The 27357-nt window shown below is 42.1% G+C and overlaps 1 protein-coding gene across 4 annotated transcripts; it reads right to left on the reverse strand.

Annotated features, from left to right (window-relative positions):
- Positions 1-212: 212 nt before the first annotated feature.
- Positions 213-27357, reverse strand: LOC124289357 (acyl-coenzyme A synthetase ACSM3, mitochondrial-like). Of its 4 annotated transcripts, none has more exons than XM_046725974.1 (17): positions 27031-27108; positions 24837-25206; positions 23237-23337; positions 22417-22529; positions 20425-20543; positions 19928-19986; positions 19120-19174; positions 18242-18363; positions 10466-10622; positions 9524-9652; positions 9286-9360; positions 8109-8189; positions 6927-7028; positions 4750-4877; positions 2173-2272; positions 1853-1978; positions 213-632 (listed from the first exon to the last, which is right to left on the reverse strand). In XM_046725974.1, exons 2-17 carry the CDS (start codon positions 25182-25184, stop codon positions 549-551), a joined length of 1899 nt encoding a protein of 632 aa, XP_046581930.1. In that variant the 5' UTR covers positions 25185-25206; positions 27031-27108; the 3' UTR covers positions 213-548. The 4 variants fall into 4 exon arrangements, with proteins under 4 accessions (XP_046581930.1, XP_046581928.1, XP_046581929.1 ...); XM_046725972.1 differs by lacking the exon at positions 27031-27108 and adding an exon at positions 27241-27357 and having other exon boundaries at positions 214-632; XM_046725973.1 differs by lacking the exon at positions 27031-27108 and adding an exon at positions 27241-27357 and having other exon boundaries at positions 214-632; positions 24837-25230.

The raw sequence follows: 27357 nt of genomic DNA on the forward strand, positions 1-27357 counted from the left end.
AAGTAAAATTTATATTTTATACTTATTCCGACTCATGATCCCCCACCTCCTCTTCCCCGAAATGGCAGTGGAACCCCGAACCCCTGAAGTTCAAGCGGACGCACGAACACTCACCCACGCGCCCCCTCCTGCGCAAACGCACCATGTGACGTGCCCACACCCACCACTCTCTCCGCCCATGCACTTGGATCTGCTGTGAAATCATAAGTGTCTTTAACGGGGAAGTTGGGACGGCTTGTTCGTCATGAGTCAGGATAAGTATAAAATATCAATTATACTTAAAAAATTACATATTTTTCCTTATCCTGACTTATGATTCATGAAAAACATTCATAGTTGCAGACAGTGACAGTTGGTCAGAACTGACATTCCATGAGTATGAATATGAGTGTCCCGTCGGACACTGCCTCTGCTCCAAGACCACCTGATGCAGTGATCACAAACTGTGTAAGAGTAGTTCTTGTGACAAGTTTGTTGACCTGTATTCTGTTAATCTGTTTTCCTGTAGTGGTTTCTGAGTATTGAAATTGTTGGCATTGTGTTGCTGGCTATCTTCCCCATTCCTTATTTCTCAGCTCAACTCTGCGGATCTTGCCACTCACCGTCTTGGGCAGCTCCTCAACAAACTCAATCTGTAGAAGAGCAATATAATGGGTGCTGCAATGAGGTAATATGTTCCGGGCTCCTGGGGGATGTGACATGTTATGGGGATTTTGGGTGCATCACCAGGACCGCGATAGGGGTAAAAGGTCAGGGGTCATACCTTGCATCACCTGGGCAAAAGTGGCAGGAGCCATAGGTTACAACACTAAAGATTAACATGCATAACCAAGGGTAAAGTTCAGAGGTCATGAGGTACACTCTGGCTGGTGCACTGTACAGTTGTTACCTGTCATATCTACCCTCCTTTCTGTGGTACTGTTGTTATATATCTACCCACTTTGCTTGGGTACTGTTGTATATCTGCCATATCTCCTCACCTTTCTGTGGTCCTGTTGTTATACACTCATAGAAACAAATAAGGAAACACATGAAAGTACAAATGTTCCTTTATTTATTTTCAGAATTTCACCCACAGGGCAATACATACCTTGTGAAGAAACCTGGAAAAGAATAAAGGAACACTTGTACTTTCATGTGTTCCTATATTTGTTTCCATGAACATACATCTGCCATATCTACCCACCTTCCTGGGGTACTGTTATATATCTGCCATATCTACCCACCTTCCTGGGGTACTGTTATATATCTGCCATATCTACCCACCTTCCTGGGGTACTGTTATATATCTGCCATATCTACCCACCTTCCTGGGGTACTGTTATATATCTGCCATATCTACCCACCTTCCTGGGGTACTGTTATATATCTGCCATATCTACCCACCTTCCTGGGGTACTATTGTTATATATCTGTTATATCTACCCACCTTCCTGGGGTACTATTGTTATATATCGGTTATATCTACCCACCTTCCTGGGGTACTATTGTTATATATCTGGGTTATATCTACCCACCTTCCTGGGGTACTATTGTTATATATCGGTTATATATCCTGGGGTACTATTGTTATATATCGGTTATATCTACCCACCTTCCTGGGGTACTATTGTAATATATTGGTTGTATCTACCCACCTTCCTGGGGTACTATTGTTATATATCGGTTATATCTACCCACCTTCCTGGGGTACTATTGTTATATATCGGTTATATCTACCCACCTTCCTGGGGTACTATTGTTATATATCGGTTATATCTACCCACCTTCCTGGGGTACTATTGTTATATATCGGTTATATCTACCCACCTTCCTGGGGTACTATTGTTATATATCGGTTATATCTACCCACCTTCCTGGGGTACTTGTATGGGGCTGTGGACTGCTTGACATGATCCTGCAGCTCTCGTCCCAGCTTCTCCATGTCAGTGTCCACACCTTTGTATTTCGAAGTCAGAACCACAAATGCTTTCACAATCTGTAAATTATAGTAAACACTTTACAAGTAACTAGTTTGAAAAACTATGAGTCACCACCACCATCATCATCATCATCATCACTGTAATCATTATGTGTCAAAATTCATCACCTAGATTTGCTTTAAATGTTAACGATTGTAAGCACTGAATGATTGATTTGTCCCAACTGTGAAATGATTCCATCATGACCTACCTCCCCTCTTGCGTCATCAGGACTGCTGACAACAGCTGACTCAAGGACTGCTGGATGCTCCAACAGAGCACTTTCCACTTCAAATGGTCCTATGCGATATCTGGAAATACCAAAACAAGGCATAGCTTCATCATTCAGTATCAAATATTTCATGACAAAATCTTTGAACTTGCTGCGAGACATCACATACATTTAATTATGAAACACAAGATTACAACACGAACTGACACCTTGCCTAAAATTAGGTCATGCCATGAATGCAAGAGTCCCAACTGTTCACATGTGGAAACAAAATCTCATTAACAAATTGTGAGAAAAGTAAGCACTATTTTTCAAATAAAGTGTTGTTACCTCCCCTACTATATCTAGAATAAAGAGCATATCACATGCGGACAACATGACATATCTAAGACAAGTGTTGCGACTGATATGGCAATGTCCCCCGCTGCTAAAGAAGAATGAAATATTTATAACACATTTACTACTTTTTATTTTTTTGGTCACATACAAGATGCCTGAAATGACTGGTGTCTGCATAATCACCCAATGTAGGCTGTTGACAATTGAAGACATTGGGTGTAATGTGTTATGAGATATCGCGTTTACATGAGTTTGAAAAGTGGTCAAAGTGTCGGGGTGACCTTGAAGATAAAGTCAACGTCACCCAAATCAACTGGTATCTGGGTAATCCCCCAATGTAGGCTGTCACCAAATTTGAAGACATTGGGTACAACAGTTTATGAGATATCGCGTTAACAAGAATCGGGACGTACGTATGGCGTTGCGGCAGGGGACAACAATAAAGCTTGTGTCACATGTTGACAGGAACGGCATATATAGGATAAAGCTTGTTTTACATACTGAAAGGATGACACCATATCAAGGATAAAACTTGTTTCACATACTGACAGGATGGCATATCTAGGATAAAGCATTTATCACTTATAGACAGGATTGAATATCTAGGATAAAGCTTATATCACATACTGACAGGATGACATATATAGGATAAGGCTTGTTTCACATACTGACATGATGGCATATCTAGGATAAAGCTTGTCAGATGTTGACTGGATGGCATATCTAGGATAAAACTTGTCACATGTTGATAGGATGGCATATCTAGGATAAAACTTGTCACATGTTGACAGGATGGCATATCTACGATTAGGCTTGTTTCACATACTGACAGGATGGCATATATAGGATCAAGCTTGTAACACATACTGATAGAATGACATATATAGGATAAAGCATGTATGACATAGTGACAGGATAACATATATAGGATAAAGCTTGTACCATATGCTGACATAATGACATATATAGGATAAAGCATGTATCACATACTGACAGGATAACATATATAGGATAAAGCTTGTTTCACATACTGACATGATGGCATATCTAGGATAAAGCTTGTCAGATGTTGACTGGATGGCATATCTAGGATAAAGCATTTATCACTTATGGACAGGATGGAATATCTAGGATAAAGCTTATATCACATACTGACAGGGTGACATATATAGGATAAGGCTTGTTTCACATACTGACAAGATGGCATATCTAGGATAAAACTTGTCACATGTTGATAGGATGGCATATCTAGGATAAAACTTGTCACATGTTGACAGGATGGCATATCTACGATTAGGCTTGTTTCACATACTGACAGGATGGCATATATAGGATCAAGCTTGTAACACATACTGATAGAATGACATATATAGGATAAAGCATGTATCACATAGTGACAGGATAACATATATAGGATAAAGCTTGTACCATATGCTGACATAATGACATATATAGGATAAAGCATGTATCACATACTGACAGGATAACATATATAGGATAAAGCTTGTATCACATACTGACAGAATGACATATAGGATAAAGTTTGTATCACATACTGACAGGATGACATATATAGGATAAAGCATGTATCACATACTGACAGAATGACATATATAGGATTAAGCATGTATCACATACTGACAGGACATATATAGGATTAAGCATGTATCACATACTGACCGGATGACATATATAGGATAAAGCATTTATCACATACTGACAGAATAACATATATAGGATAAAGCTTGTACCAAATGCTGACATGACATATATAGGATAAAGCATGTATCACATACTGACAGGATAACATATATAGGATAAAGCTTGTATCACATACTGACAGAATGACATATAGGATAAAGCTTGTATCACATACTGACAGAATGGCATATAGGATAAAGCTTGTATCACATACTGACAGGATGACATATATAGGATAAAGCATGTATCACATACTGACAGAATGACATATATAGGATTAAGCATGTATCACATACTGACCGGATGACATATATAGGATAAAGCATGTATCACATACTGACAGGATGACATATATAGGATAAAGCATGTATCACATACTGACCGGATGACATATATAGGATAAAGCATTTATCACATACTGACAGAATAACATATATAGGATAAAGCTTGTACCATATGCTGATAGGATAATTTTTTTAGGATAAAATCTACTTGACATGATAGTGAATATATTACCCCGATGACAGGATGACATCATCTGCTCTCCCAACAAAGAAGATGTAGTCGTCTTCATCCATGTATGCCCTGTCCCCTGTCAGGTAGAAATCCCCACAGAACACTGATGCTGTCTTTTCTGGGTCTCCCTGTGGGAAGCAGATGAACAATCAAACTTGCCAGGGCCTCCACACAAAACAGGCAAACATTCAAATTACAGTCCTGGGATGACAGTTGGGGACAGTTACTCCTGTAGTACCACGTAGTAGTGGAGTAGCTTTTCTTTGGTTTGTTGTTTTATTCCACTCTCAGCATTATTCCAGATATATGGCGGTGGTCAGTAAATAATCGAGTCAGGACCAGACAATCCTGTGATCAACAGCATGAGCATCCATCTACGCAATTGGGATACGATGACATGTGTCAACCAAGTCAGCGAGCCTGATCCCGTCAGTCACCTTTTACGACAAGCATGGGTTGCTGAAGACAAATTCTAACCAGGATCTTCACGGGTTGGTGTAGCTGTTGACTTTCTTTTGACTTTCTAATTCAAATATACTGAACATCATTGAAAATGCACCACTTATAAAAGTTCAGATTATTAAAAGCATGTCTAAGGAATTAGATCTTTTTGAGTGGATAATAACAGATGGACGACTGACAAAAACAACAACACAGAAAAGACGCTCATTCATTGACATGTTCCACAGTCAGAAAGGATCAAACACACGTGGGGTCAAATCGAAAAGTCAATATCGCGTGTGACCGCCATTTGACACATGCAGTTCAATGTCTCCTCATTGAGTCAATAACCGTCCGAATAGAGTTCTTGAGGATGGCATTCCACTTCTGCAGTAGTGCAGCCTCAAGTTCCCAGATGTTTCGCATCTGTTGTCGCCGCGAAAGACTTTGACCAATTTCATTCCACAAGTGCTCCATGGGGGATACATCTGGTGACTGTGCTGGCCAATGAGTAACCTGGATGTGTTGCTGGGCCAGATACTGCATGGAAAGTCTTGTTGTGTGTGCCCGTGCGCTGTCCTGTTGAAAAGTATGGACATCTTGGTGGTGATTGAAGACAGATACGATGTGATTCTGAAGAATCTGCTCACGGTAATAAAGGGCATTAACTCTCCCGTGACAGACACGAAGGCAGTCCTGTGATTGTAATTTATTCCACCCCAGACCATGACACTCCCACCATCCAAAGGTCTGTCTGAACCACACACGCATCAGCATAACTTTCACCACGTTTACGCCAAACACGTAATCGTCCGTCAGCATTACGTAGATGAAGACGTGACTCGTCAGTGACTACCACACCATGCCATTGTTGTAACCTTTACTGAAAATGCCTGCTCGCCCATTGTATACGCTCATTACGGTGTCTGTCACTTAGAATTGGTCCAACGTAAGGACGTCGAGCATAGAGCCCTCTAACGTGTAGACGGCGTCGCATGGAGTCAGCGCTGATGACCCCCACGTCAACCTTGAACTAGTGCAGCAGTCCTGGCAGTCGGCAGTGTTCAATCACTGATATGGACAAGGTCAATATGGCGATCCAAGGTCATTGATGGTCACGGGTGCTGCCTTCTACTGATGTCGTCTATGAAGCCTAACGATGATGAAGTGGCCAAGTCAAAGTTGTCGAACAATATCGCTGCTGCTGGTGCCAACCTGAATCATGCCTAGTGCACGCTCTCTTTCATGAGGTGTTAACCTCGGCATCTCTGTCCTCGTTTCACAATCATTAGTGAAGCAATGAGAATCAGTTATCATACACCTGCTTTTAATTTCACAGTCAGTATGATTTCAGAATGAAATTCACGCTTTTTCACGGCATGGCTGCATGTTGATGCATTTTGGAATTAAGAGTCATACTGTGGACAGGAATTTGTTTCTAAAGCATTTTTTCAACTGGACATGCCCTTCGATTTCATGTTAGTTTTATTTATTGATCATTGTCATGCTGAAATCCATCTTGATGAAAATATGGACAATTTTAGACTGGTGTGATTTCAATGATGTTCAGTATATATAGTGAACTCCTGTTCAGGGTGTTATTTTGAATGGTTTTGTACTGCAAGCTCATGAGCTGTGGATGTGTCGAGTTGGTCATGAGAATAATGTAGATCAGTTCAAGGTGTGTCAGGGGTTCTGTCACAACAGAGTGGAGATATATATACCCTGACACCTACCACATATCTTGAGAAGAGTCCCACTGGCCGATGTGGTTTGTATCGAACACCTATGTTTCCTTCCTTCCCTCTTGGCAAAATGACACCGCTGTCATCAACAACCTTGACAACAGAGAACAATATGTACATCACCTTGACAACAGAGAACAATATGTACATCACCTTGACAACAGAGAACAATATGTACATCACCTTGACAAAAACCTAAAATGTACATGAGGAAATGTCTTTCCACCCCTCTCTGGATATAGCAGTCAGATATACCTGAAAGAAAGTTCTAAAAACTTAAAATGATCTATTCTGGCAATGAACTCCTACTGGGCGAATATGGTGACCTGTTCTTGTCCAGACTCCTCACAGTCAACTGAAAATGATCTACTCTGGCCCTGAAATCCCTTTAGGGAGAAAGTGCTAATCAAAGCCTCTTGTAAACTTACAACAATGCTAAGGTTATAATTCCCTTATGAAACACAGTCTTTGTGTCGAATGACTGACTGACTGACAGAGTTTTGGTTTTACGCCACTTTTAGCAATTTGTGTCGAATGAAGTACAAGTTGCACATTAACATACCAGAGCAATAGAATGATTATCTTGAAGTCAAAACACCAGAGCCGCTCCCAAGGACATAACTTCAGTCAATACATCTGAGCAACTTATACAATCTAACTGTGCATTTAACCTTGCTGTAAACACACCTTCCTGTACATATATCACTACAGTCAACCAACCTTCCTGTACATATATCACTACAGTCAACCAACCTTCCTGTAATCTGTCACTACAGTAACCTACCTGTCACTACAGTCAACACACCTACCTGTAATCTGTCAACCAACCTACCTGTACATATATCACTACAGTCAACACACCTACCTGTAATCTGTCACTGTACATATATCAGTCAACACCACCTGTACACTAGTCAACATATATCACTACAGCAAAAACCAACCTACCTGTCAACAGTCAACGCACACCTACCTGTACATATATCACTACAGTCAACCAACCTACCTGTAATCTGTCACTACACAACCTACCTGTATCACTACAGTCATATATCACTACAGTCAACCAACCTACCTGTACATATATCACTACAGTCAACCAACCTACCTGTAATCTGTCACTACAGCAAACCAACCTACCTGTACATCTATCAAAACAGTCAACCAACCTACCTGTACATCTATTCCAGGGCTGGCCTTCCCCATGGATCCCGGCTTCACTTCAATACAAGGATATGACCCACACAGAAACGTCTGAAACAAATCAGCACAGTTCTGAAATATATTTAATTCTCTATTTTTGTTCATTTCCTGGTTAATTGCATGTTATCATAAATCATACCACTTTGCTACAGGCCCCACATTTTGGCCTCTAGTCACACCACTTTGCTACATGCCCCACAGTTTGGCCTCTTGTCACACCACTTCGCTACATGCCCCACAGTTTACCCTCTTGTCCCACCACTTCGCTACATGCCCAACATTTTGGCCTCTAGTCATACCACTTCGCTACATGCCCCACAGTTTGGCCTGTTGTCACACCACTTCGCTACATGCCCTACAGCTTAGCCTCCTGTCATACCACTCCACTACATGCTCCACAGTTTAGCCTCTTGTCACACCACTCCACTACATGCCCAACAGCTTAGCCTCTAGTCACACCACTTTGCTACATGCCCCACAGTTTGGCCTCTAGTCATACCACTTCGCTACATGCCCCACAGTTTGGCCTCTTGTCACACCACTTCGCTACATGCCCCACAGCTTAGCCTCTTGTCACACCACTTCGCTACATGCCCCACAGTTTGGCCTCTTGTCACACCACTTCGCTACATGCCCCACAGCATAGCCTCTTGTCATACCACTCCACCACATGCCCCACAGCTTAGCCTCTAGTCACACCACTTCGCTACATGCTCCACAGTTTGGCCTCTAGTCACACCACTTCGCTACATGCCTCACAGCTTAGCCTATAGTCACACCACTCCACTACATGCCCCCCAGTTTGGCCTCTTGTCACACCACTGCACTACATTTCCCACAGTTTAGCCTCTTGTCACACCACTCCTCTACATACCCTTCAGCTTAGCCTCTTCTCACACCACTTCGCTACATGCCCCCCAGTTTGGCCTCTAGTCACACCACTCCACTACATACCCCACAGTTTGGCCTCTTCTCACACCACTCCACTATATGTGTCACAGCCTGGCATCCAGTCACACCATTTTGCTACATGCCCCACATTTTGGCCTCTTGTCACACCACTCCACATGTGTCACAACCTGGCATCTAGTCATGCCGTATTGTTGTACCTTCTCACACATCCCACCTTTTATACAGATATACTCACAGTTTCTGACTGTCCATAGCCCTCATATAGAGTCAGGCCAGTACCATTCTTCCATTCCTCAATAACTTCAGGATTCTGAAAAAACAGGAAGTGTAACCGTATCTGACATTGAAATAGGATCTATCTTAGGATGTAAAAAACACATCCACACCATAATTATAGAGAAGATATATGATGCACATCACTGAGATTTTACCTATGATTACCAAACTCTGTGCAGTTCTTGTAAACATCTTACCACTGGCTCCCCTGCACTCACACAGTGGTGCAGATGTGGAAAGTGATGTTGTGTCAGATCGTGTTTGATTATGCTGCGGAAGGCTGTTGCAGATGAGCAGAAATGAGTGATGGGGAAATCAGCCAGGACCTGGAATACAGTGGAATACAGTGGACTACATACTTAAAGACACTTTCCTGACAGTCGCATAATGGTTAGTGAGTCAATGTTGTTTTACGCCACATTCAGTAATATAGGTGCATAAAGGTAGACTGTACAAAACCTAAATAAACAATAGATTGTAAACTGGTGGTCAAGAGCATGAGCAAACATTCAGGTCTTTGAGGCACTATGACACACCATCAGACAGGTCTGACACTGAAGTAATGTTGCAGGATGCATGTTGCCCATTTTAGAGATGTAAGCTGAGCACATCTAACCTCCCTGATATGAAATCTTTGAATGGCAATGTGGAATGCATAAGAAATCAAATGGAATTTTGTTCCGTAGTACACTTTTTGCATGACGTCACACAGTAATGTCTGTCACTACGCCTTGCTCATCTGCCCCCTTGGTAACAGATGTCACGATGCATGTCAGATGTCATCGCCTCGTACAGCCTCCTACATTAAACTACTCCGTAGCACCACGTTTTTTAGTTTGCAGTGGCTTCACTCGGCTAACATCACTGGTGGAAACATTGCGTTTATGTTTTTCGACGGATATAATGTCTAATGTTTGTTATGAATGGCAAAGTATTTCCGTCACAATGGAACCTAATTGAGAGGTCATCGGTTATCTAATCAAATCATTAGAATCTCAGGTCATGTCGTTACGCCACAGGTCAACACGATACGGCACTCGTGTGACGTACAATATCAGTATGCAACTACCCATACGTTGACCACGTGGGTAATAAATGGTGACACCAACCCTGCTCTTACTGAGTACCCATTGTGTTACCTTGATAGTTTCCAGAGGATCAAACCGTGGGTTGTTGTAGACGAAGACACAGGATCCACTGATCCAGGGAGAAAACACGCTGGACCACGCCGACTTGGCCCAGCCTGTGTCCGACATGTTCCAGAACACTGATGTCTTTGTGAGACGAAGGAAGTATCTGCAGCAGAACCCATTACTTTTCAATTGAATTATACAACGTAAAGGTATTTGTTTTGTTTGTTTTTTGTTTAACGTCACACTCAGCAATATTCCAGCTATATGAGGGTGGTCTGTAAATAATCGAGTCTGGACCAGACAATCCAGTGATCAACATCATGAGCATCAATCTAAGCAATTGGAATATGATGACATGTGTCTACCAACCAGGAAGCCTGACCATCCGATCCTGTTAGTCACCTGTTACGGCAAGCATGGGTTGCTGAAGACCAATTCTAACGCGGACATTCATGTGTTTAATCACCATTATTGTAGTTTTCTCAAGGTTAAAATTGAAAATGTTAACTATAAATTGTATATTTATATACTTATCCTATCTCACGGTATGCACTTCTCTCTCTTGATTCGACACTGAGTGGAACGATGTAACTTTTTTCTCCCTAGGCCTCCCTTGTCCATCCGTCCAAGCACTCCATTCTACCCTCATTATAAGACAGCTTCCTAGTTGTCATGCAAAGCATGCGGCATGCACCACTAGCTTCCCATGTGACTATCTCTGAATCATCATTCTCATTCTTGGAGCCACTGGATAATATCCATCTTGGAGAATCTGCATAGCGGGGAGGATGGGCGGGAAACCGTGAGATAGGATAAGTATACAAATATACGAGTTATAGTTAAAATTTTCAAATTTTTAAACTTATCCTATCTCACGGTATGCGCTTATCCTATGGTCGGACGGCGGGACGCAGATACCTTATGTCTTGACAGTGAGAACAGTAGAACTGTGTAGACTGGAAACAACCGTAGATAGCGATGCACAAGGGAGGCCTGGTATGACTAGCGCAACTCCTATGCTTGTGACAAGTTCCCCTGAACTCCTTGGCTTACTAAGCACAACGTCTCCCAGGGAGATTGGTGCTCCTGAGAGATGTGGTGTTCGGCTGCAACCTCCGAAGAAGGACGCAGCTCAGCAAAAAGGATGTCAATTTGCCACGATGTTCAAGTCATAGACAATAATCGGGCAAGCCCTGCTTGGAGAAGACCCCAACAGACATCGACCAGGGGCAGGTGAAAGAGAAGCACAACTCGGAAAACTCACAGTTTTAACGTTCAGTTCCAGTCAACACCAAACTGACCCTCACTCCTTTACATAAGCTTAGTTAAAGGATGAGCCTGGCAACTTCGGAGTCAGAACGCAACAAAATCCAATTCGGGAGTGACACACTTCACTGACATAATTGCTTCGAAAAGTAGAGGTCAGAAAACGTGAAATGGCGACCCCTTCCACATCGTGATACAGAATCGTGCTCCAGATTCGTCCAACCACCGAGGTGGTAGTATCTCCAAATCTTAGTATAAAACTAAGTGAAGTAGTTCTAACCCATAAGCAATCAAAACATACGGCAGACATCAAGTTCAGACTTATATTCCGGAAAGTACAGGGAAACAGCGTTGTTGGGCCGTAGATAGCTGTTGTGCGACAACAAGGGGTCCAAACTGGTACAGGCCTTGGACGTCCTTGACTGAGAGGTCCCGAAAGTAGTGGGAGGAGGAGACCATGTCAGATCGCCAAAAGCATCCTTCCATAATGGCGTGGAGAGAACAGTTACTATGCAGAGCCATAGTAGACGCTAACGCCTGTGTCTCATGTGGACTGGAAGCTGTCGGGGGCCGTAACCCAGCGAAGACGTAAGCCCATAAGATGGTGGCCCTCATCCAGAAGGATAATGTGATGCGAGACACTTCCGCCCTGGATGTTGAGGACAACGGAATGAAGATGCGCTTGCAGAGATGGCGGCGATCTTTAGAAGCAGCCAGGAAAATCTTCAAAGCCCTAACAGGGCAAAGTTGCAGGTCTTCATTATCATTCGGTCCAAGGATCGTGGACAACGGTGGGATGATAAAAGTACAACCAGGTTGTCCCAGCATCTGATTCTTCGCTACGAAATCGGAGCGGAGACTGAGGAAGACTTTGCCATGCTTCTTCCATTTGAACTGGACTCTGTTAACATCCAAAGCGTGGAGTTCAGAAATCCGAGCAGCTGCCAAAGCCACAAGGAAGAAGGTCTTGAAGGACATCAAGTCCTTCTGAGCTAGGGGTTCATAGTCTGTCGAGGCCAAATGACGCAGCACCACAGATAAATCCCATGCAGGAGGTCTAAACTTCATAGACTGATCAGCCAACTTGAAGGACTGGAGCAAATACTGAAGCTCAGGAACCGTAGAGAACTTAGAGTCTGTGGTGGTAGCCAGGACAGAGTTGATCGCAGCAAGGTAAGTGGCCATAGTGGAACCCTTAAGCTTCTTAGACGACCGCAAATGCTGAAGAAATTCAGTGACAATTTGAGGTGAAGTAGAAATGGGAGATGTAATGCCTCTGGACTTGCAATATCCCTCAAAACACTTCCACTTCTCATCATAAAGTGAGGGGGTGGAAGTTCGATGAGCAGAAGTGATGGCCATAGACAAACCAACTCCGACTGGCCAGTTAGGCACGACCAAAAGCTGTAGAATCTGTCTGGTCGACCAGAGTTTCTGGATAACTCTGGTTAGAAGAGCTGGGGGTGGAAGGCGTAAGCGTTGAGCCCGTCCCACGAAATCGCCAGAGCGTCGAGATCCCACGCTAGTTGGTCTGGCATTGGCGAGACAAACTTCGGGAGCTGATGATTGAACCATGTGGCGAATAGGTCGTGGGCCTTGATAACGGGAAGACCACTTCCTGAAAGATCTGTGGGTTCAATTGCCACTCCGTGGGAGATGGCCGATCGGAGTGGGACAGCGCATCTGCGATGACATTCCTGACTTTGGGAATGTGTCTGGCTCGAGCATTGATTAGATGGAAGAACCGAAACGCCAGCTGAAGAAGGTTCGCCGAACCTGTCGACCCGAGATGGCTGATGTACCAGACAACCGTGGAGTTGTCTGTCTGAATCAGCAGGAAAGACCCCCGAAGTTCTGTCGCCCAATGCCGAATGGTGAGAAGAACTGCCAAGAACTCAAGTTCGTTGATGTGCAGTTCCCGTTCTGCAGACGACCACAGCCCGGCCGTCTGATGATGAAGAAAGTGAGCGACGTGTCGACAAACAAGTGGTGTGTTGGAATGAATGGCATCAAACAAACTCCGGCGTAAACGTTCTGTTCTACAAGCCACCACTGAAGAAGAGGACGTAAGGGTTCGGGAAGAATAAACAACTCCTTGAGATTCTCTGAGACAAGATACGGTCGCAAGAAGTGTTGCAACGGACGTAGTTGCAATTGTCCCCGCCGTGTCAATGCCTGTGCTGATGTAAAGAGGCCCAAAACTTCCTGCCACTGCCGTAAAGTCCTGGCCTGCGTCAGTGCTACTGGAACTAGACGTTGAATTTTCAGCCATCTGTCTTGGGGAACGAAAATCAGGCCCAGATGCGTGTCAATGAATTGAAGGGTCTGGGTAGGTGTTAGTTCGGACTTCGCAGCATTTAACAGCCAACCCAGCTGCTGGAGAAGCTTCATACTGAACTCCAACTGACATAGAAAATTGACTGGGTCTCTCTGTGCCTGAATGCAGTCGTCTATGTAACTTTCGAACACGACCCCGTGGAGATGAAGAAACATGGTAATCGGCTTGGTGATCCTGGTACATAGCCATGGGGCCGTGGAAATTACAAAAGGCAGGACGGTCCATTGATAATAGATCCCTTGGAACATGAATTTCCGCGAATCCGCATGAATGGGCACATGAAGACATGGATCTTGAAGGTCTAGGCTGACAAGAAAATCCCCTTTCTTCAGGATGGTGCGAAGAAGGACGATCAACAGCATCCTGAAGTGAAGTGGGCGATGGAGATAGAGGGCATTGAAAAGTTTCATGTTGAAAATGAGTCTTAGTTTTGTGGAGTTTTTCTTGGGAACCAGAAAGATGAGGGAATAGAACCCCAGAGTGCTGAGCACCAGACCGAGAGACTGGACTTTCATCTAATGTTCATCAAAAGTTAATCAAGGAGGCTGTCGAGATAAGGAGACATAAACTAGCAATTAATCGTGATCAAGGTGTATACCTGCCAAGTGCGTGGGACCTCTTGATTAACTTTTGATGAACTTTAGATAAAAGAAAAAAACGAGTCTACCATTCTTTTTCGAAAGCCTGCTATCAAGTAACCTTTGTGTAATTAGCAGTTGTTGTGTATTGACAATTCAACTTTCAACTCTATTATTTAGCATGAATTTTCATAATTATGTAATTAACTCTTCAAACTCACTTATACAGTACACTCCCTAGTGTATTGTGATGTCACTTGCATTGTGACGTCATAACTCAGTTATGACGTCATAGTGACGACGTCATAGTCCTAACTGCCAGTTCACCTGATGAAGGGACCTGGAATGGTCTCGAAACGTCGTGAGAGAAATTAAAAAGAAGTTTAATCCATAAAAATATCTTGAAATTGAGTGTCTGGACCCACCTTCGCCAAAACTTCCCCAATCATGCCATTAAATAATGACTCTGCATACCACGGTTGACGGAAGAGTTCAGCCTTAAACCTGTCATCCCATGAAGACAAATTGAGCAGGCGGCGACATTGAACTGCCAGGAGATAACCAAGGAAATGAGACAGCTGGTCCAGTACGATCTGAAATTGGTCCAGTATAAGGGACACACAGCCCCTGATGTAAGCATCCTGGTCGGTGAAGGGTGCTCCACTGATGCCGCAACTGCATCCACCGCCGAGAGGATGCAGCTGATTGAGGGTAAGGAGCAACGCATAGCTGTGTCCATGTGAAGTGAGTGAGTGAGTTGAGTTTTACGCCGCACTCAGCAATATTCCAGCTATATGGCGGCGGTCTGTAAATAATCGAGTCTGGACCAGACAATCCAGTGATCAACAGCATGAGCATCGATCTGCGCAATTGGGAACCGATGACATGTGTCAACCAAGTCAGCGAGCCTGACCACCCGATCCCGTTAGTCGCCTTTTACGACAAGCATAGTCGCCTTTTATAGCAAGCATGGGTTGCTGAAGGGCTATTCCACCCCGGACCTTCACGGGTCTTGTGTCCATGTGAAACAGTTCTCTGTCCTCAACTAAAAAGGCCGAACAAGTCCTCATTCCAAAAAGTGTTTGGACATCTTCATCCACCAAAGAGGCAATAGACAATGACTGGAACCCATGGGAGTGAGCCGCCTCTAAGGAGAATCTAGGCGAAGACAGGCCGTCCTTAATCCTCTTAAGGCTTTTAAAGGCATGATCCAAGGTCGTAGCTAGACATGGGGAGGAGGAGTTTCTCCATTATCCAAGCTAAGACTTGAGGTCCGTTGACAAAATCCAAACTTCCCTCTGGGGAATGCACAACCGAATGTGCCGGAGATGGAGGATCCGGTGGAAAACCAGGACTGGGCGCTGCAACAGGTGGTCTAAAGGGAGGAGCACTCCCCGTCAATTAAGCAGACTGTCGCTGATTCCAAGCAGTAGTAATAGCACTCAACATCGCAGCCAGATCTGGGGGAGGAGTAGTTTCCTGCGCAAGAGTCCAGGAATCTGGTACAATCTGAGTAGAGAGACACCAAGTGGCAGGAGCCCCTTCAGAAGTCGCACCACCCTGAGATCTATAATCGGAGCCCCGTTGAGTAGATCTCCTATCTGTAGAACCATATCTATGTCTGGAAGGGGATGAACCGGGAGAAGACGCACATATGGAGACCCGCTGAGGAGAGGTATCGTAACAAGAACGATCATCCCTGGATCTTGAACGATAGGCACCAGTCGATCGTGTAGGAGATCTAGGTTGACAGGTAGAGTGGGCAGAACTGGAAGTCCTATGATGACGAGAAGACCAAATCCGAGGAGGTGACTTCGAGCGATGAACTGATCTCAACGAAGTAGATGAAGGCATGTGTTTAGTTGAATGCGAACAAGTCAAAGAGAGGCATCTCGGTGGTGAAGTAGACCTACCAGGTCTATCCGGTGAACAAATCCGAAGAATAATAGGAGATTGGTCCAAAAGACTCGGTGAAAGCCGTGTCCGTGCTGAGGAAATGTGACTGTAAGATCCAACAGAGTTCGGGGAAGTACTCAGAGACAAATGATCCAGAGAAGGGCATTCCGCTGAATACCGATTGGAGGAAAGCCATTTCGGTGAAAGTCGATTCACCACATGCCGTTTCGGTGAAGTCTGCTGTTTCGGTGAACGTTGTTTTGACGAAGTCCGTTTTGGTGAAACCTGTTTGGAAGATGACCGATCTGGTGAATGTTGAAGGAGCCTGTCTAACTGGTTCAACGAGTGCTATTTCAGGGAAGGTAGACGTTCTGGCGAAAGTTGACGTGGAGGGGTGCGGACAGGCGAAGCGTGATCCAGTGCACTGTGATTCGACGAAATGGCAGGCTTTGACGAAGTAGAAGAGCAAGGTAGCTGGACGCAAGAGACAACACTTCTATTCACTGAATGGGAAGTAGATGGCGAATCAACCACAAACAGGCGTTTAGGCAAGGTAAACTCATTCCTGTCACTGCTGGACGAACAATGAGAGCAAGAACGGCTACAGCGCATGCGCTCTGGGCATTCACACGTAGAGATCAGCTGATCCTTGTCCGAAACAGATAATCCAGGTTGCCTTGATAAGTGGTCCGGGGAGTGAGACACAGAGAGTGTAGTTCAAAGGTCCCGCTGTGCAGAAGTATCCTGAGGGGTGGTAGCACGCCCGACAACCACTACCCGGGACGTGGTCGAAGACGAAGGACTCGGGCTGGAATGTTGAGAGCCAAGCAGTTTCCAAATTTCTTCAGATAAATAAGAGTCTGACGACGCTCTCATAAAATCCTCTTCATTTGAGGGAGGGGACTGTGACCGACAGGCAGACAAAGTAGGACACTTAAACTTGCCTTTCGTAGTGGGACTGGTCTGTCTAGTGAAGCTGCATAACAAGCTCTGCCCTAATGTAATCACCAAAAGCCTCGAAGGTAAGATCCTTGCATTTATCGCAACAAGAGTCCCATTTACACTGTCCCACACAGTCAACACAAAACGCATGTGGATCACTCGCAGAGAACACCTTATTACACTGTGAACATTTCTTCCTCTTTTTTGGCTGGTCAGCCTTCCCCATGTTGTAGACTAATGTTGAAAACGTTGAGTAAAGCAAAACACGTTCACACTCATGTGCGACAAGAAGGAGAATGATGATTCGGAGATAGTCACATGGGAAGCTAGTGGTGCATGCCGCATGCTTTGCATGACAACTAGGAAGCTGTCTATAATGACGGTAGCATGGAGTGCTTGGGCGGATGGACAAGGGAGGCCTAGGGAGAAAAAAAGTTACATCGTTCCACTCAGTGTCGAATCAAGAGAGAGAAGTGCATACCGTGAGATAGGATAAGTTTAAAAATGTTTGATATCAGTGAGGAGGCAGATTTATTTGATGGCCTTAAACCCCTTGCCACCCATACACTCAATCGCCATCAGAACCTCCATGTGGACTCACCAGGCTGTGAAGGTAGTGGGGAAGCCTGATGGTTAAAGCTCATCACACTGAAGACCCGTGTTCGATTCCCCACATGGGCACAACAAGTGGAGCCCATTTCTGGTTGCCCTGCCATGATATTGCTGGAATATTGTGGCATAAAATCACACTCACTCACTCACCTGGCTGTGATGGTATGACCAAGGCCGTAACTGGCATGGGTGTGCTCAGCCATCTTTGGGGAACCTGTTGTCCCGCTTGTGAAGAACAGAGTCATTGGGTCACTCCCTTTCGTGTTTACGCACTACAAACAACCTAAAGCTGTCACACAAAGTAATCAACAAAGTTTTATAAGGATCTTACATAGCCAAAAACAACTCTTGCAGGCCATGGACTCAAGTTGCTTGTTTGTTTGCTGTTATTTAACGCCGCACTCAGCAATATTCCAGCTATATGGCGGCGGTCTGTAAATAATAAAGTCTGGACCAGACAAACCAGTGATTAACAGAATGAGCATCTATCTACGAAGTTGGGATACGATGACATATGTCAACCAAGCCAGCGAGCCTGACCACCCAATCCCGTTAGTCGCCTCTTACAACAAGCAGGGCTTGCTGAAGACCAATTCTAACCCGCATCTTCACGGGTAAATGGTCTCAAGTAGCTGCAGGGGAAGAAAACAACAACATGTGTTGCCTTGTTTCTTCACTAAATGATATAAACCGATTCGTAGTCATGCCAATGGTTCATCCACATCCCTCCACAATTAGAATACATAGATGACTGGTTGGTAAAGAACGATGAAATGCCTCCTTTCTCATGTCTTACATTTGGATGGGACTGAGTTTGTTGATGGTAAGCATAGCAGTAATGTGTTTCCGTGATGGCTACAATCTGGCATATATGGAAGAGCAACTCCTATGTTGTATGCTAGCTTCAAAAACTAATAAAAATTGTCTAGAACTGTGCTGAAGCAGGTTAAAATCATATATATCATATCACCACAAAATGCAACCAATCATCAGCAGATTAAATATAGGAGTATATACATACAGCGTACCTCAAACTGCTCAGATGCAGATTCAAATAGTTCATCAAAATTAAACCAACCATTTCTGAAACAATGAAAAGACATTTATGAAAGTGTCAGGTGGCTGTTCTATTTATTATATGCTTCCAATTTTGTTTGATTAAATTTAAACATTATTAATCCAAGAAAATTCGATTAACAAAATATTAATTCTCCCAACTGTAAACTGAAGGCTGTTCACTTCTTTGTTTTGATAATTCATAACAAAAAATAAACCTGAGACAACACATATCTGTATCAGTTGCTATCTTGTATATGTCATTGTTGAATACGATCATCACTTATGATTATATCCATCAAAACAATGCATTTGCTCTTAGCACAAACGCCAAAAACTTGATGCTGGCACATGAATTATTATGCTTGCACCAAGTAAATTTTTGAGTGGGTAAACTTCTAAATAAAACATCTAAATAATTCAATAGCATATTTCATTAAATTACATATTGCAATAAAAGCAATGGAATTTGGCTGGTGCAAGTTTTTATCTTCGGTTGCACCTGGTGCAAGTAGGTTAACATCTCTTAAATCGAGCCCTGCAGCGAAAATATCACTTTTATCAAACTCAGAAATCTCAGTCTTTCAAACTTAAGTATACAATGTATAAGAAAACACTCTCTATTGTGAAATGTAACTAAACACTTGAGATAAATACAATTATTGAGATAAATACAATTAACAATTACAAATGGGAACTATGAATAGTAAAATCAACTACACCAAATGAAATTAGATCAGCTTTTTCAAAAGCTTCATGTTGACGATTTGAAAATCTTACCTTGATGATTTGGAATCGACAAGAAGTTTTACTCTGAGGTTTGGACACTGATCTGCAACCTACAGGAAATATCAAAAGAAACAAAATACAGAACTGACCATATGACATCAGTCCCTAGTCCAGTTAATAATAATACCCTTGGGATTCAGAGTCAGAAAACAGATCCTCAGCAAGTGAGTGAGTGGTTGAGTGGTTGAGTAGTTAAGTGGGTTGAGTTAGTGGTTGAGTTAGTGGTTGAGTTAGTGGTTGAAGTTAGTGAGTTAGTGTGTGGTTTGAATGAGTGTGTGGTTGAGTGGTTGAGTTAGTGAGTGAGTTAGTGATTTGAGTGTGTGGTTGAATGAGTGGTTGAGTGAATGGTTGAGTTAGTGAGTTGAGTGAGTGGTTGAGTGAGTAAAACCACCCTCACCCAGTTTCACGTAAATGACATCACAAAAGAATCTGAACTGTCTCTTTCATTCGTTTTTAAAACTAAGATGTCCTTGAGATCAAGCATGTACCTGGTCCACTATATCTGCAGTTGCACCGTTTGTGATGATGCATGTTGCCTGTGACGACTGCAGACGGTGAGAGAGGTCGCTGCTACGCAGCATCATCGTTCCTGGACTCAGTACCACACCTATTCACAGTCAACAGATGCTTCAATAACATGGAGGAAGATGAACAATTTAAGGACAGTCTGTTTTTCTCCTTCCTTAGTTTGTTCTATATTTTCAGTAATTAAAAAATCATTTCAGTTGGCTGATAGAGGAATGGATGTAATGTGACACTGTTTATTCTCTCATTTCATTTTTTGTTTGAGACCACCAATTTTCTTTAAGAAACATTTTACAGAAGTGTACAATTAAATCTGCTTTTACAGTCCGTTTGAGTCAGAAACGGACCGATGAATTGCCACATAAATATAAATAGTACACATGTTTATCATTTACTAAAACCCAATAGCTTTCTTATATTTGAAATTTTTCCGGACTCCACCAAAAAAGTTGTTTAAGAAACTATCATCATTGAAAACGCAAAAGTTGTTATCTATCGCGACAGGGTGAAACTGCAGAAACGGAACAGCCAGTCATGGCGGGGAACATCTCAAAATCTATTCTGGGAGACCTGTCGGTCCCTCGTCCGTCGTAGTGTCATAGTCACGACTTAAGGGATGACGAGTGGTGCCACAGTTGCCTGTTGTAAGCCATCCCGAGAGCAGTAACCTTGTTCAATGACGTTAGCTACCTTGTTGACACAGTTTTGACAAGTTTCAGTCGTGATTTTGTTAAGGGATTCCTTAACCAAAACCTCTACGTCACGTAATCTAAAAGTTGTGTTTGATCTGGCAACATCTCCTTTGACAATACCCCATATCATTTCAATGGGGTTAAGGTCACAGTGATAGGGTGGAAGTCGCAGAATATCGTGACCCTTACTTTTTATGTAACTGTCAACTTTGTAGAAAGGTTCACCTTTGTGTTTTTTTATGATCTCATATAGCTGAGGCTTCATTGCCTTTGAAGGCCGTGCTATCTGAAATTTGTCGAGCCATATCATATCACCTTTTCGACTGTTCAATGTCGGGGCTTTACTGTCGGGGTCCTGCACGCTGTGGTATGGGGCATTGTCCATTACGATAAAAGACTTCCCTGGTAGAGCTGGTACCAACTTGTTTTTAACCCAATCGAGGAAAAACGCACCATTCACCTCGGAATGGTAGTCTCTGTTATCTGTGGACTTTGCCCTGAATACCAAGTCGCAGCCTGGGAGAAAGCCTTTGCTGGAGCAACCAGCATGGAGAATGATTAGTCTCTCTCCTTTGCCTAGAGGCAGCTTTCTACGTGACCCCTTATCACCCCCATCGGGTACCCACTGACTGCTGGCAGTGTGCGAGGCATTGACCCAGGTCTCGTGCAAGTACACTGGCTCGAACCTTTCCTCGCGCTTCTTCTTTATAACCCTGAGAAAATTATTTCTCAAGGGGCGATATCAGGGCGTTCACAGAGTACTGACCTATTCTCCCCCGAAATTTTCTTATAACGATACCCGAAAGAGTGTAAGAGTGTACACTTTAATCATCAACTGTTTCACGTCAGCATTCAACTTCATTTTTCATCAGGCATGTGTATCCCGTGCACGACGAGATAGTGGCTGTTCCGTTTCTGCAGTTTCACCCCGCCACGACAGATAACAACTTTTGCGTTTCAATGATAATAGTTTCTTAAACAACTTTTTTGGTGGAGTCCGGAAAATTTTCAAATATAAGAAAGCTGTTGGGTCAATGATAAACATGTGTACTATTTATATTTATGTGGCAATTTTGTACAATGATCAAATTTGCAATTCATCGGTCCGTTTATGACTCAAACGGACTGTAGGGGAGATGTATGTGCAAGTGTATGATATACTTCTGTAAGACCTGAAAGTAGGGTTTACATGTTTAAGAGTCATTCTAATTCATTCTACAGCAAAATTAAAGCAGGTTTCTAAGTTTGTTTGTCTGGACATACCAGAACGAATTGCACCGATGTTGAAAAGCCACCACTGTGGAACCTTGGGTAGCATAATGATGGCACGATCTCCTGGCTGCAACCCACATGAGTCTTTTAAGATGTTTGCAGTCCTTGAAAGAAAGTATCACAGAAGTTAAATAATCAAGTGTCTTCACATTATTCACATGTACACCTAATGTATTATCTGACACTATCAGCCATTGGAGTAATGGTAACAGAATCCTTTACAGAATTACATCCAGCCAGGTTGTGTGTGAATTACAAGAAAAACCCATGGCTCCAGAAAAATTTTCATGATCAGGAGTACGTACTCCTTATTTTTTCAATATAGGAGTACTGGAAAACAATAAGAGTACATTTAGAGTACTGAATGGAATTTAATGGAGTGTCAGTAATCTTGTGTTTCGTTTATGCACCACAACATTGCTACTCTTGTGTAAACAGGCCAATAAAATAATACTTTTTCAGATAAATACGTCTGTAAATGATTCAATGACCAAACGCCATTGCTGCGGTGTGTATCTGCTATGTTTTCTAAATTATTTCCTACCGTATCGTGCTTATTTTATATCCGTACATAGGCCGATACGGCCCTTATCTGGAGCCCTGAAAAACCAATGATATTTTGCATCACAGGTTCCAGGTACAAGTATCTGATGCCAGTTGGTGACAAACTGTACTTGTGGTACAAGAAACTGTACTTGTGAAATTTACAAGTAACTGATGCTTGCTGACCAAAAAAGAGAATTAGTTCGTATTTATGTGTGCCCTGTCATCGTGCACTGAAGGAAAACACGTAAAGGGCCATTGTGGTCACCTGTTTGACTTGCTTGCCAGTTCCTGATATGTCCACTTCACTTCACGGCCATCCTCATGGACCCACCAGAAACCAGGGACAGTAGCATCTCGTTCTCCTGTCTAAAGATATACCACACTACACATCATTTGCCACAAAACAGAAATACATAGTAATCTGGTTACACACAATTCTTTCACTTTGATCAAATAGAAACAGTGTTGTTATATTCCTTCCTGACTTTTATTCACACAAATTCTAATATAACACCTTCCTGACTTACTTCATTCTCTACATTGAAAAACCATCTACATGCCAACCATCTTTTCCAAGATGTCTGAATAACAGGTGCCATTCTTTCAGTGACCATGGTGATATAGTGACAGACTGACAGATTTATTTCTGTAATTCTCGGCAAAAGGCCCATAATACAAAGATGCAGGCACACTGGTACATCATATTGTACATGCTTAAGAATTAGCACTGTAAATATAATGAATAAAACAGTGTAATATCAGATTTGCTTCTTACTTTCTTCATATGACAGAGGAGGGGTTCAAGACAAATTAATGTGTTTATGTTGTTGCAAGAAATTAGCCTAATAAAGTTATCAAAACTGTGGTTAACAAGTGTACATGAAGAAAGGCATTCTTGTCTAATATCTTCATATCTTATGACCACTTTAACTTGATATTGTGTTCAAGACCAAGAACCATTATTCCTGCTATATGGCGGCAGCCTGTAAATAATCAAATCTATACCAGACAATCCAGTGATCAACAGCATGAGCATCGATCTGCGCAATTGGGAACAGATGACATGTGTCAACCAAGTCAGCGAGCCTGACCACCCAATCCCGTTAGTCGCCTCTACGACAAGCATGGGTTACTGAAGATCAATATTCTAGCCTGGTCCTTCACGGGTCCTATGACCTTATAGCATAGGGCATCATATTCATTATTTTATAGTTTTTTTATAGTTTTCATATTTTTATTAAATACATAGAACAATATATACTTCCATGAAAACATTTCTCTGTGTATGAGATTTAAAGTGGCCAGTGACTACCAAAAATGTCTCTAATTAATTCAGAGATTGGTTTGATTGATAACTGATTGATGTTTAACACCGCACTCAGCAATATACAACCTATATGGTGTCAGTCTGTAAATAATCAAGTCTGGACCAGATAATCCTGTCATCAACAGAATGAGCATCATTTGACGATACGATGCGTGTCAACCAAGTCAGCAAACCTGGCCACCCGAAGCAAATAGGGACAAAATCATGATATTGATAAACATCAAATGACTTTAATGTTGTACTATTCATAAATTCTGAAACATTCAGAATTTGTATATTCAAATTAGAATTTTTAGTCATTTGCTGCTGACTTAAAATCCTAACACAAGCCCCTGAGCAGGTCTAGGAAAATGTCTGATGTATCTTTCAGTTTATATAAACCATCACAGACACAGCATCAGGAATGTAAAAACTAAATTAAACTATTATAATTATAGTTCTGTTTGTGATACTAAATCTGAAAATATAAAACTGTGTTGTCTTACTGCACTGATGCTTGGTAGCAAAGTGAACATCTAAACAATCATATCCAACAAACCTGTTCAGCATCAGCCCACTTGTCTATAACATCTTTGGCAAAGTTGAAATATTCGGGGACATCAAGTTGAAATGTTTTCTTCTCTTGTTCATAGTCTGTAAAGGGGTCACAGACCGAATATTCACGCAGTCCATATGATAATGCTTGAAAGTGTGGACGGTAGTTGCTGCGACAGTGAACACCCCACGCTGGTGAAGCTGTGAGAACACGTGGGGGTATGTCTGTGGAGAGAGTAGCTCTGCGAGGGGCTCCAGAGGATGGGATGATGGAGAGGCTGCGATGGGGCTGTAATTTCCTCACTGTACAGGAGAATTGGCGCTGTATGGCACCAACACTGTGGTATAACATCCTGGAGCTGACTACGTGATTCCTGGAAATCCAGAATGGTCAGTGGCTGTAAGACAACAACAATTTATTTTTTATTTCATTCACAGCAGCTCACATCATTTTACTGTCCCATGTACCTTCCAATGAAGAAAGTCACAACATTTGATCCCATGCTTGATGATATACACATTACACGAATGTAAAAAAACATGCATATCTATTAACAATGTACACAGGTACTTTAAACAATTCAATAATAAAATTAATAACAAATTTTTAAAAAGTCTTTCCATATTTAACATGTTTCTGTGATTTGAATTAAGATCTAATTATAAATTTTGATAGTATCAAGTATTTGCTGCATCTATTTGCCGGATAATGATATTGTCTAAGGGAGACTTGGCTGAAGATCCAGTGTGGTAAGGACATGCTCAGTGACCTAATGAAACTTTCCCTGAATTACTTGTGTATTCATACAGACTACCAGACTGATATACATCATGTACTTCTTGTTTGAATATATGTAATGGGGTGTTTGACTGAACTGTTTCAACCAAGTATGCGATTAACAGGATTAAAATTGATGTGACGAAGAATGTTTCAAAATGACATTCAGATGACTCCTTTGTCTGAAGTACACATAGTGCACATCAGTGATTTCTTACGACAAGCAGTGGTAGTAACTCTACTTCGGCCCCACCAGGAATCTTAATCTCAACCCCAAAGAGCATGTTTGGGACATTATTGGAGGGAGATCCAGGGAGATTCTCCAGTACGAAATTATTATCTGCTGGAACAAGCTCACAATTAAGAATGGAACGCCATACCTCAAAGTCTCAATGTCTGACACAGTCAATGAGGATCCAGGATGTTATATTGACAATATGCTCAGTTATTGATACTTTTCTGAGTTATTGATACTTATCAATAAAAATTTTGATTATAGCCAGATTCTTGAAAATGACCACACTTGTTAATGTCATAGTTATCAGCACTACAAAATGAGTTGTTTTGGGGCCAAGTTAAAATTTAGATTTTTCATTCTTTTTTAATCTAGATTTGTCATTTATTTTTCCCTTGAAGGTCAATGATAACTGTCCTCCAAACTAGTAACCTGAACAAACACATGCAGACTGACGATCATTGGAACATACTTGATAATTAACAGAATTTTGTAGTTCCTATTTTTTTTTTATTTCAAAATATTCTGGTTGGTACTCAGAATTCTGAGGGCACTCCCAAATATCCATAGAAGGGCCCCTCACTAGTTCATATCAATAAACTCGTATTCCAGCCAGGGCCTACATCTTGGTATAGTGCAAAGTCGTTTAGTTATATGCTGGACTACCTTCGACAGGCTAGATCTGCTAGATAGAAATACATTTCTCCTCGTAACTGCTGTATTTTTTATTTTAGAGAAGTATTCAGGTCAAACTATTTCAAATACACAAAACAGACTTAGTCAAGTGAAAAATTACAATTGTAAGACAAAATAGAAAATTAAGCAGAAATTTGTGCAAAATGTTGCAACTTATTGGAAAACAAAGAAAGTATTTTCTGGACATTCAATACCTGAAAAAATATATGGTGCTCCTAGAAAAGATTGTTGATGTTATGAAGCTGTTGCAGAAAACATAATGAGATGATTATATCATGTAATACCTCAGTGATCTCAGTAGATTGACTAATACATTGTATTTTGACAGTAGTGCGTCACAAACTTTTCTGTAAACACTCAAAATGTGTTATTTCAGTGTCATTTTATGACTGCTTCTCACAGTTGCTATGCTTGTTATGGTAATAAATCTCTCCAAATTCTAAACTGCCACAAAAAGAACTTTCCAATGTCTCAGTTGACGTGACTGACCCAAATCCACTGCATATCCGATCGTGATCGTCAATAATATCATGTACCCTAATTGGGGCGAGCTCAGAGCCACCACTAAACTGCTCGCTGCAAACTTTCAACCTGTATCACTTGAAGTCGAACTGCAGTGGTGTGCAAAACGAAACAAATAAAGTGAAGCTGCAAAAGTGAAAATAGGAAGTTGCACATGCTTATCATTGCTTTTCTTACCTGCTACAGCTTCTATAATGCTAACAAATAGATGATGTTATAAGAAATTCAACCAATTTTTCTCGATTCAAAACTGTCTGTCACAGCTTCCAGGGTTTAATCAGGTCACAGGCGAAA

Source organism: Haliotis rubra, unplaced genomic scaffold (assembly GCF_003918875.1).
Source record: "Haliotis rubra isolate DU_JTF1 unplaced genomic scaffold, ASM391887v1 Scf44, whole genome shotgun sequence".
In the NCBI taxonomy this organism is placed as follows: domain Eukaryota; kingdom Metazoa; phylum Mollusca; class Gastropoda; order Lepetellida; family Haliotidae; genus Haliotis; species Haliotis rubra.

Coding starts and splice junctions, on each gene's coding strand:
- LOC124289357 (XM_046725974.1), bottom strand. CDS start 25,184: ATGTTATACCACAGTGTTGGTGCCATACAGCGCCAATTCTCCTGTACA. Junction 23,338..24,836: donor AGTGGGCTGATGCTGAACAG/GTTTGTTGGATA, acceptor GTATATCTTTAG/ACAGGAGAACGAGATGCTAC. Junction 18,364..19,119: donor CTGCATCTGAGCAGTTTGAG/GTACGCTGTATG, acceptor GGTTGTTTGTAG/TGCGTAAACACGAAAGGGAG.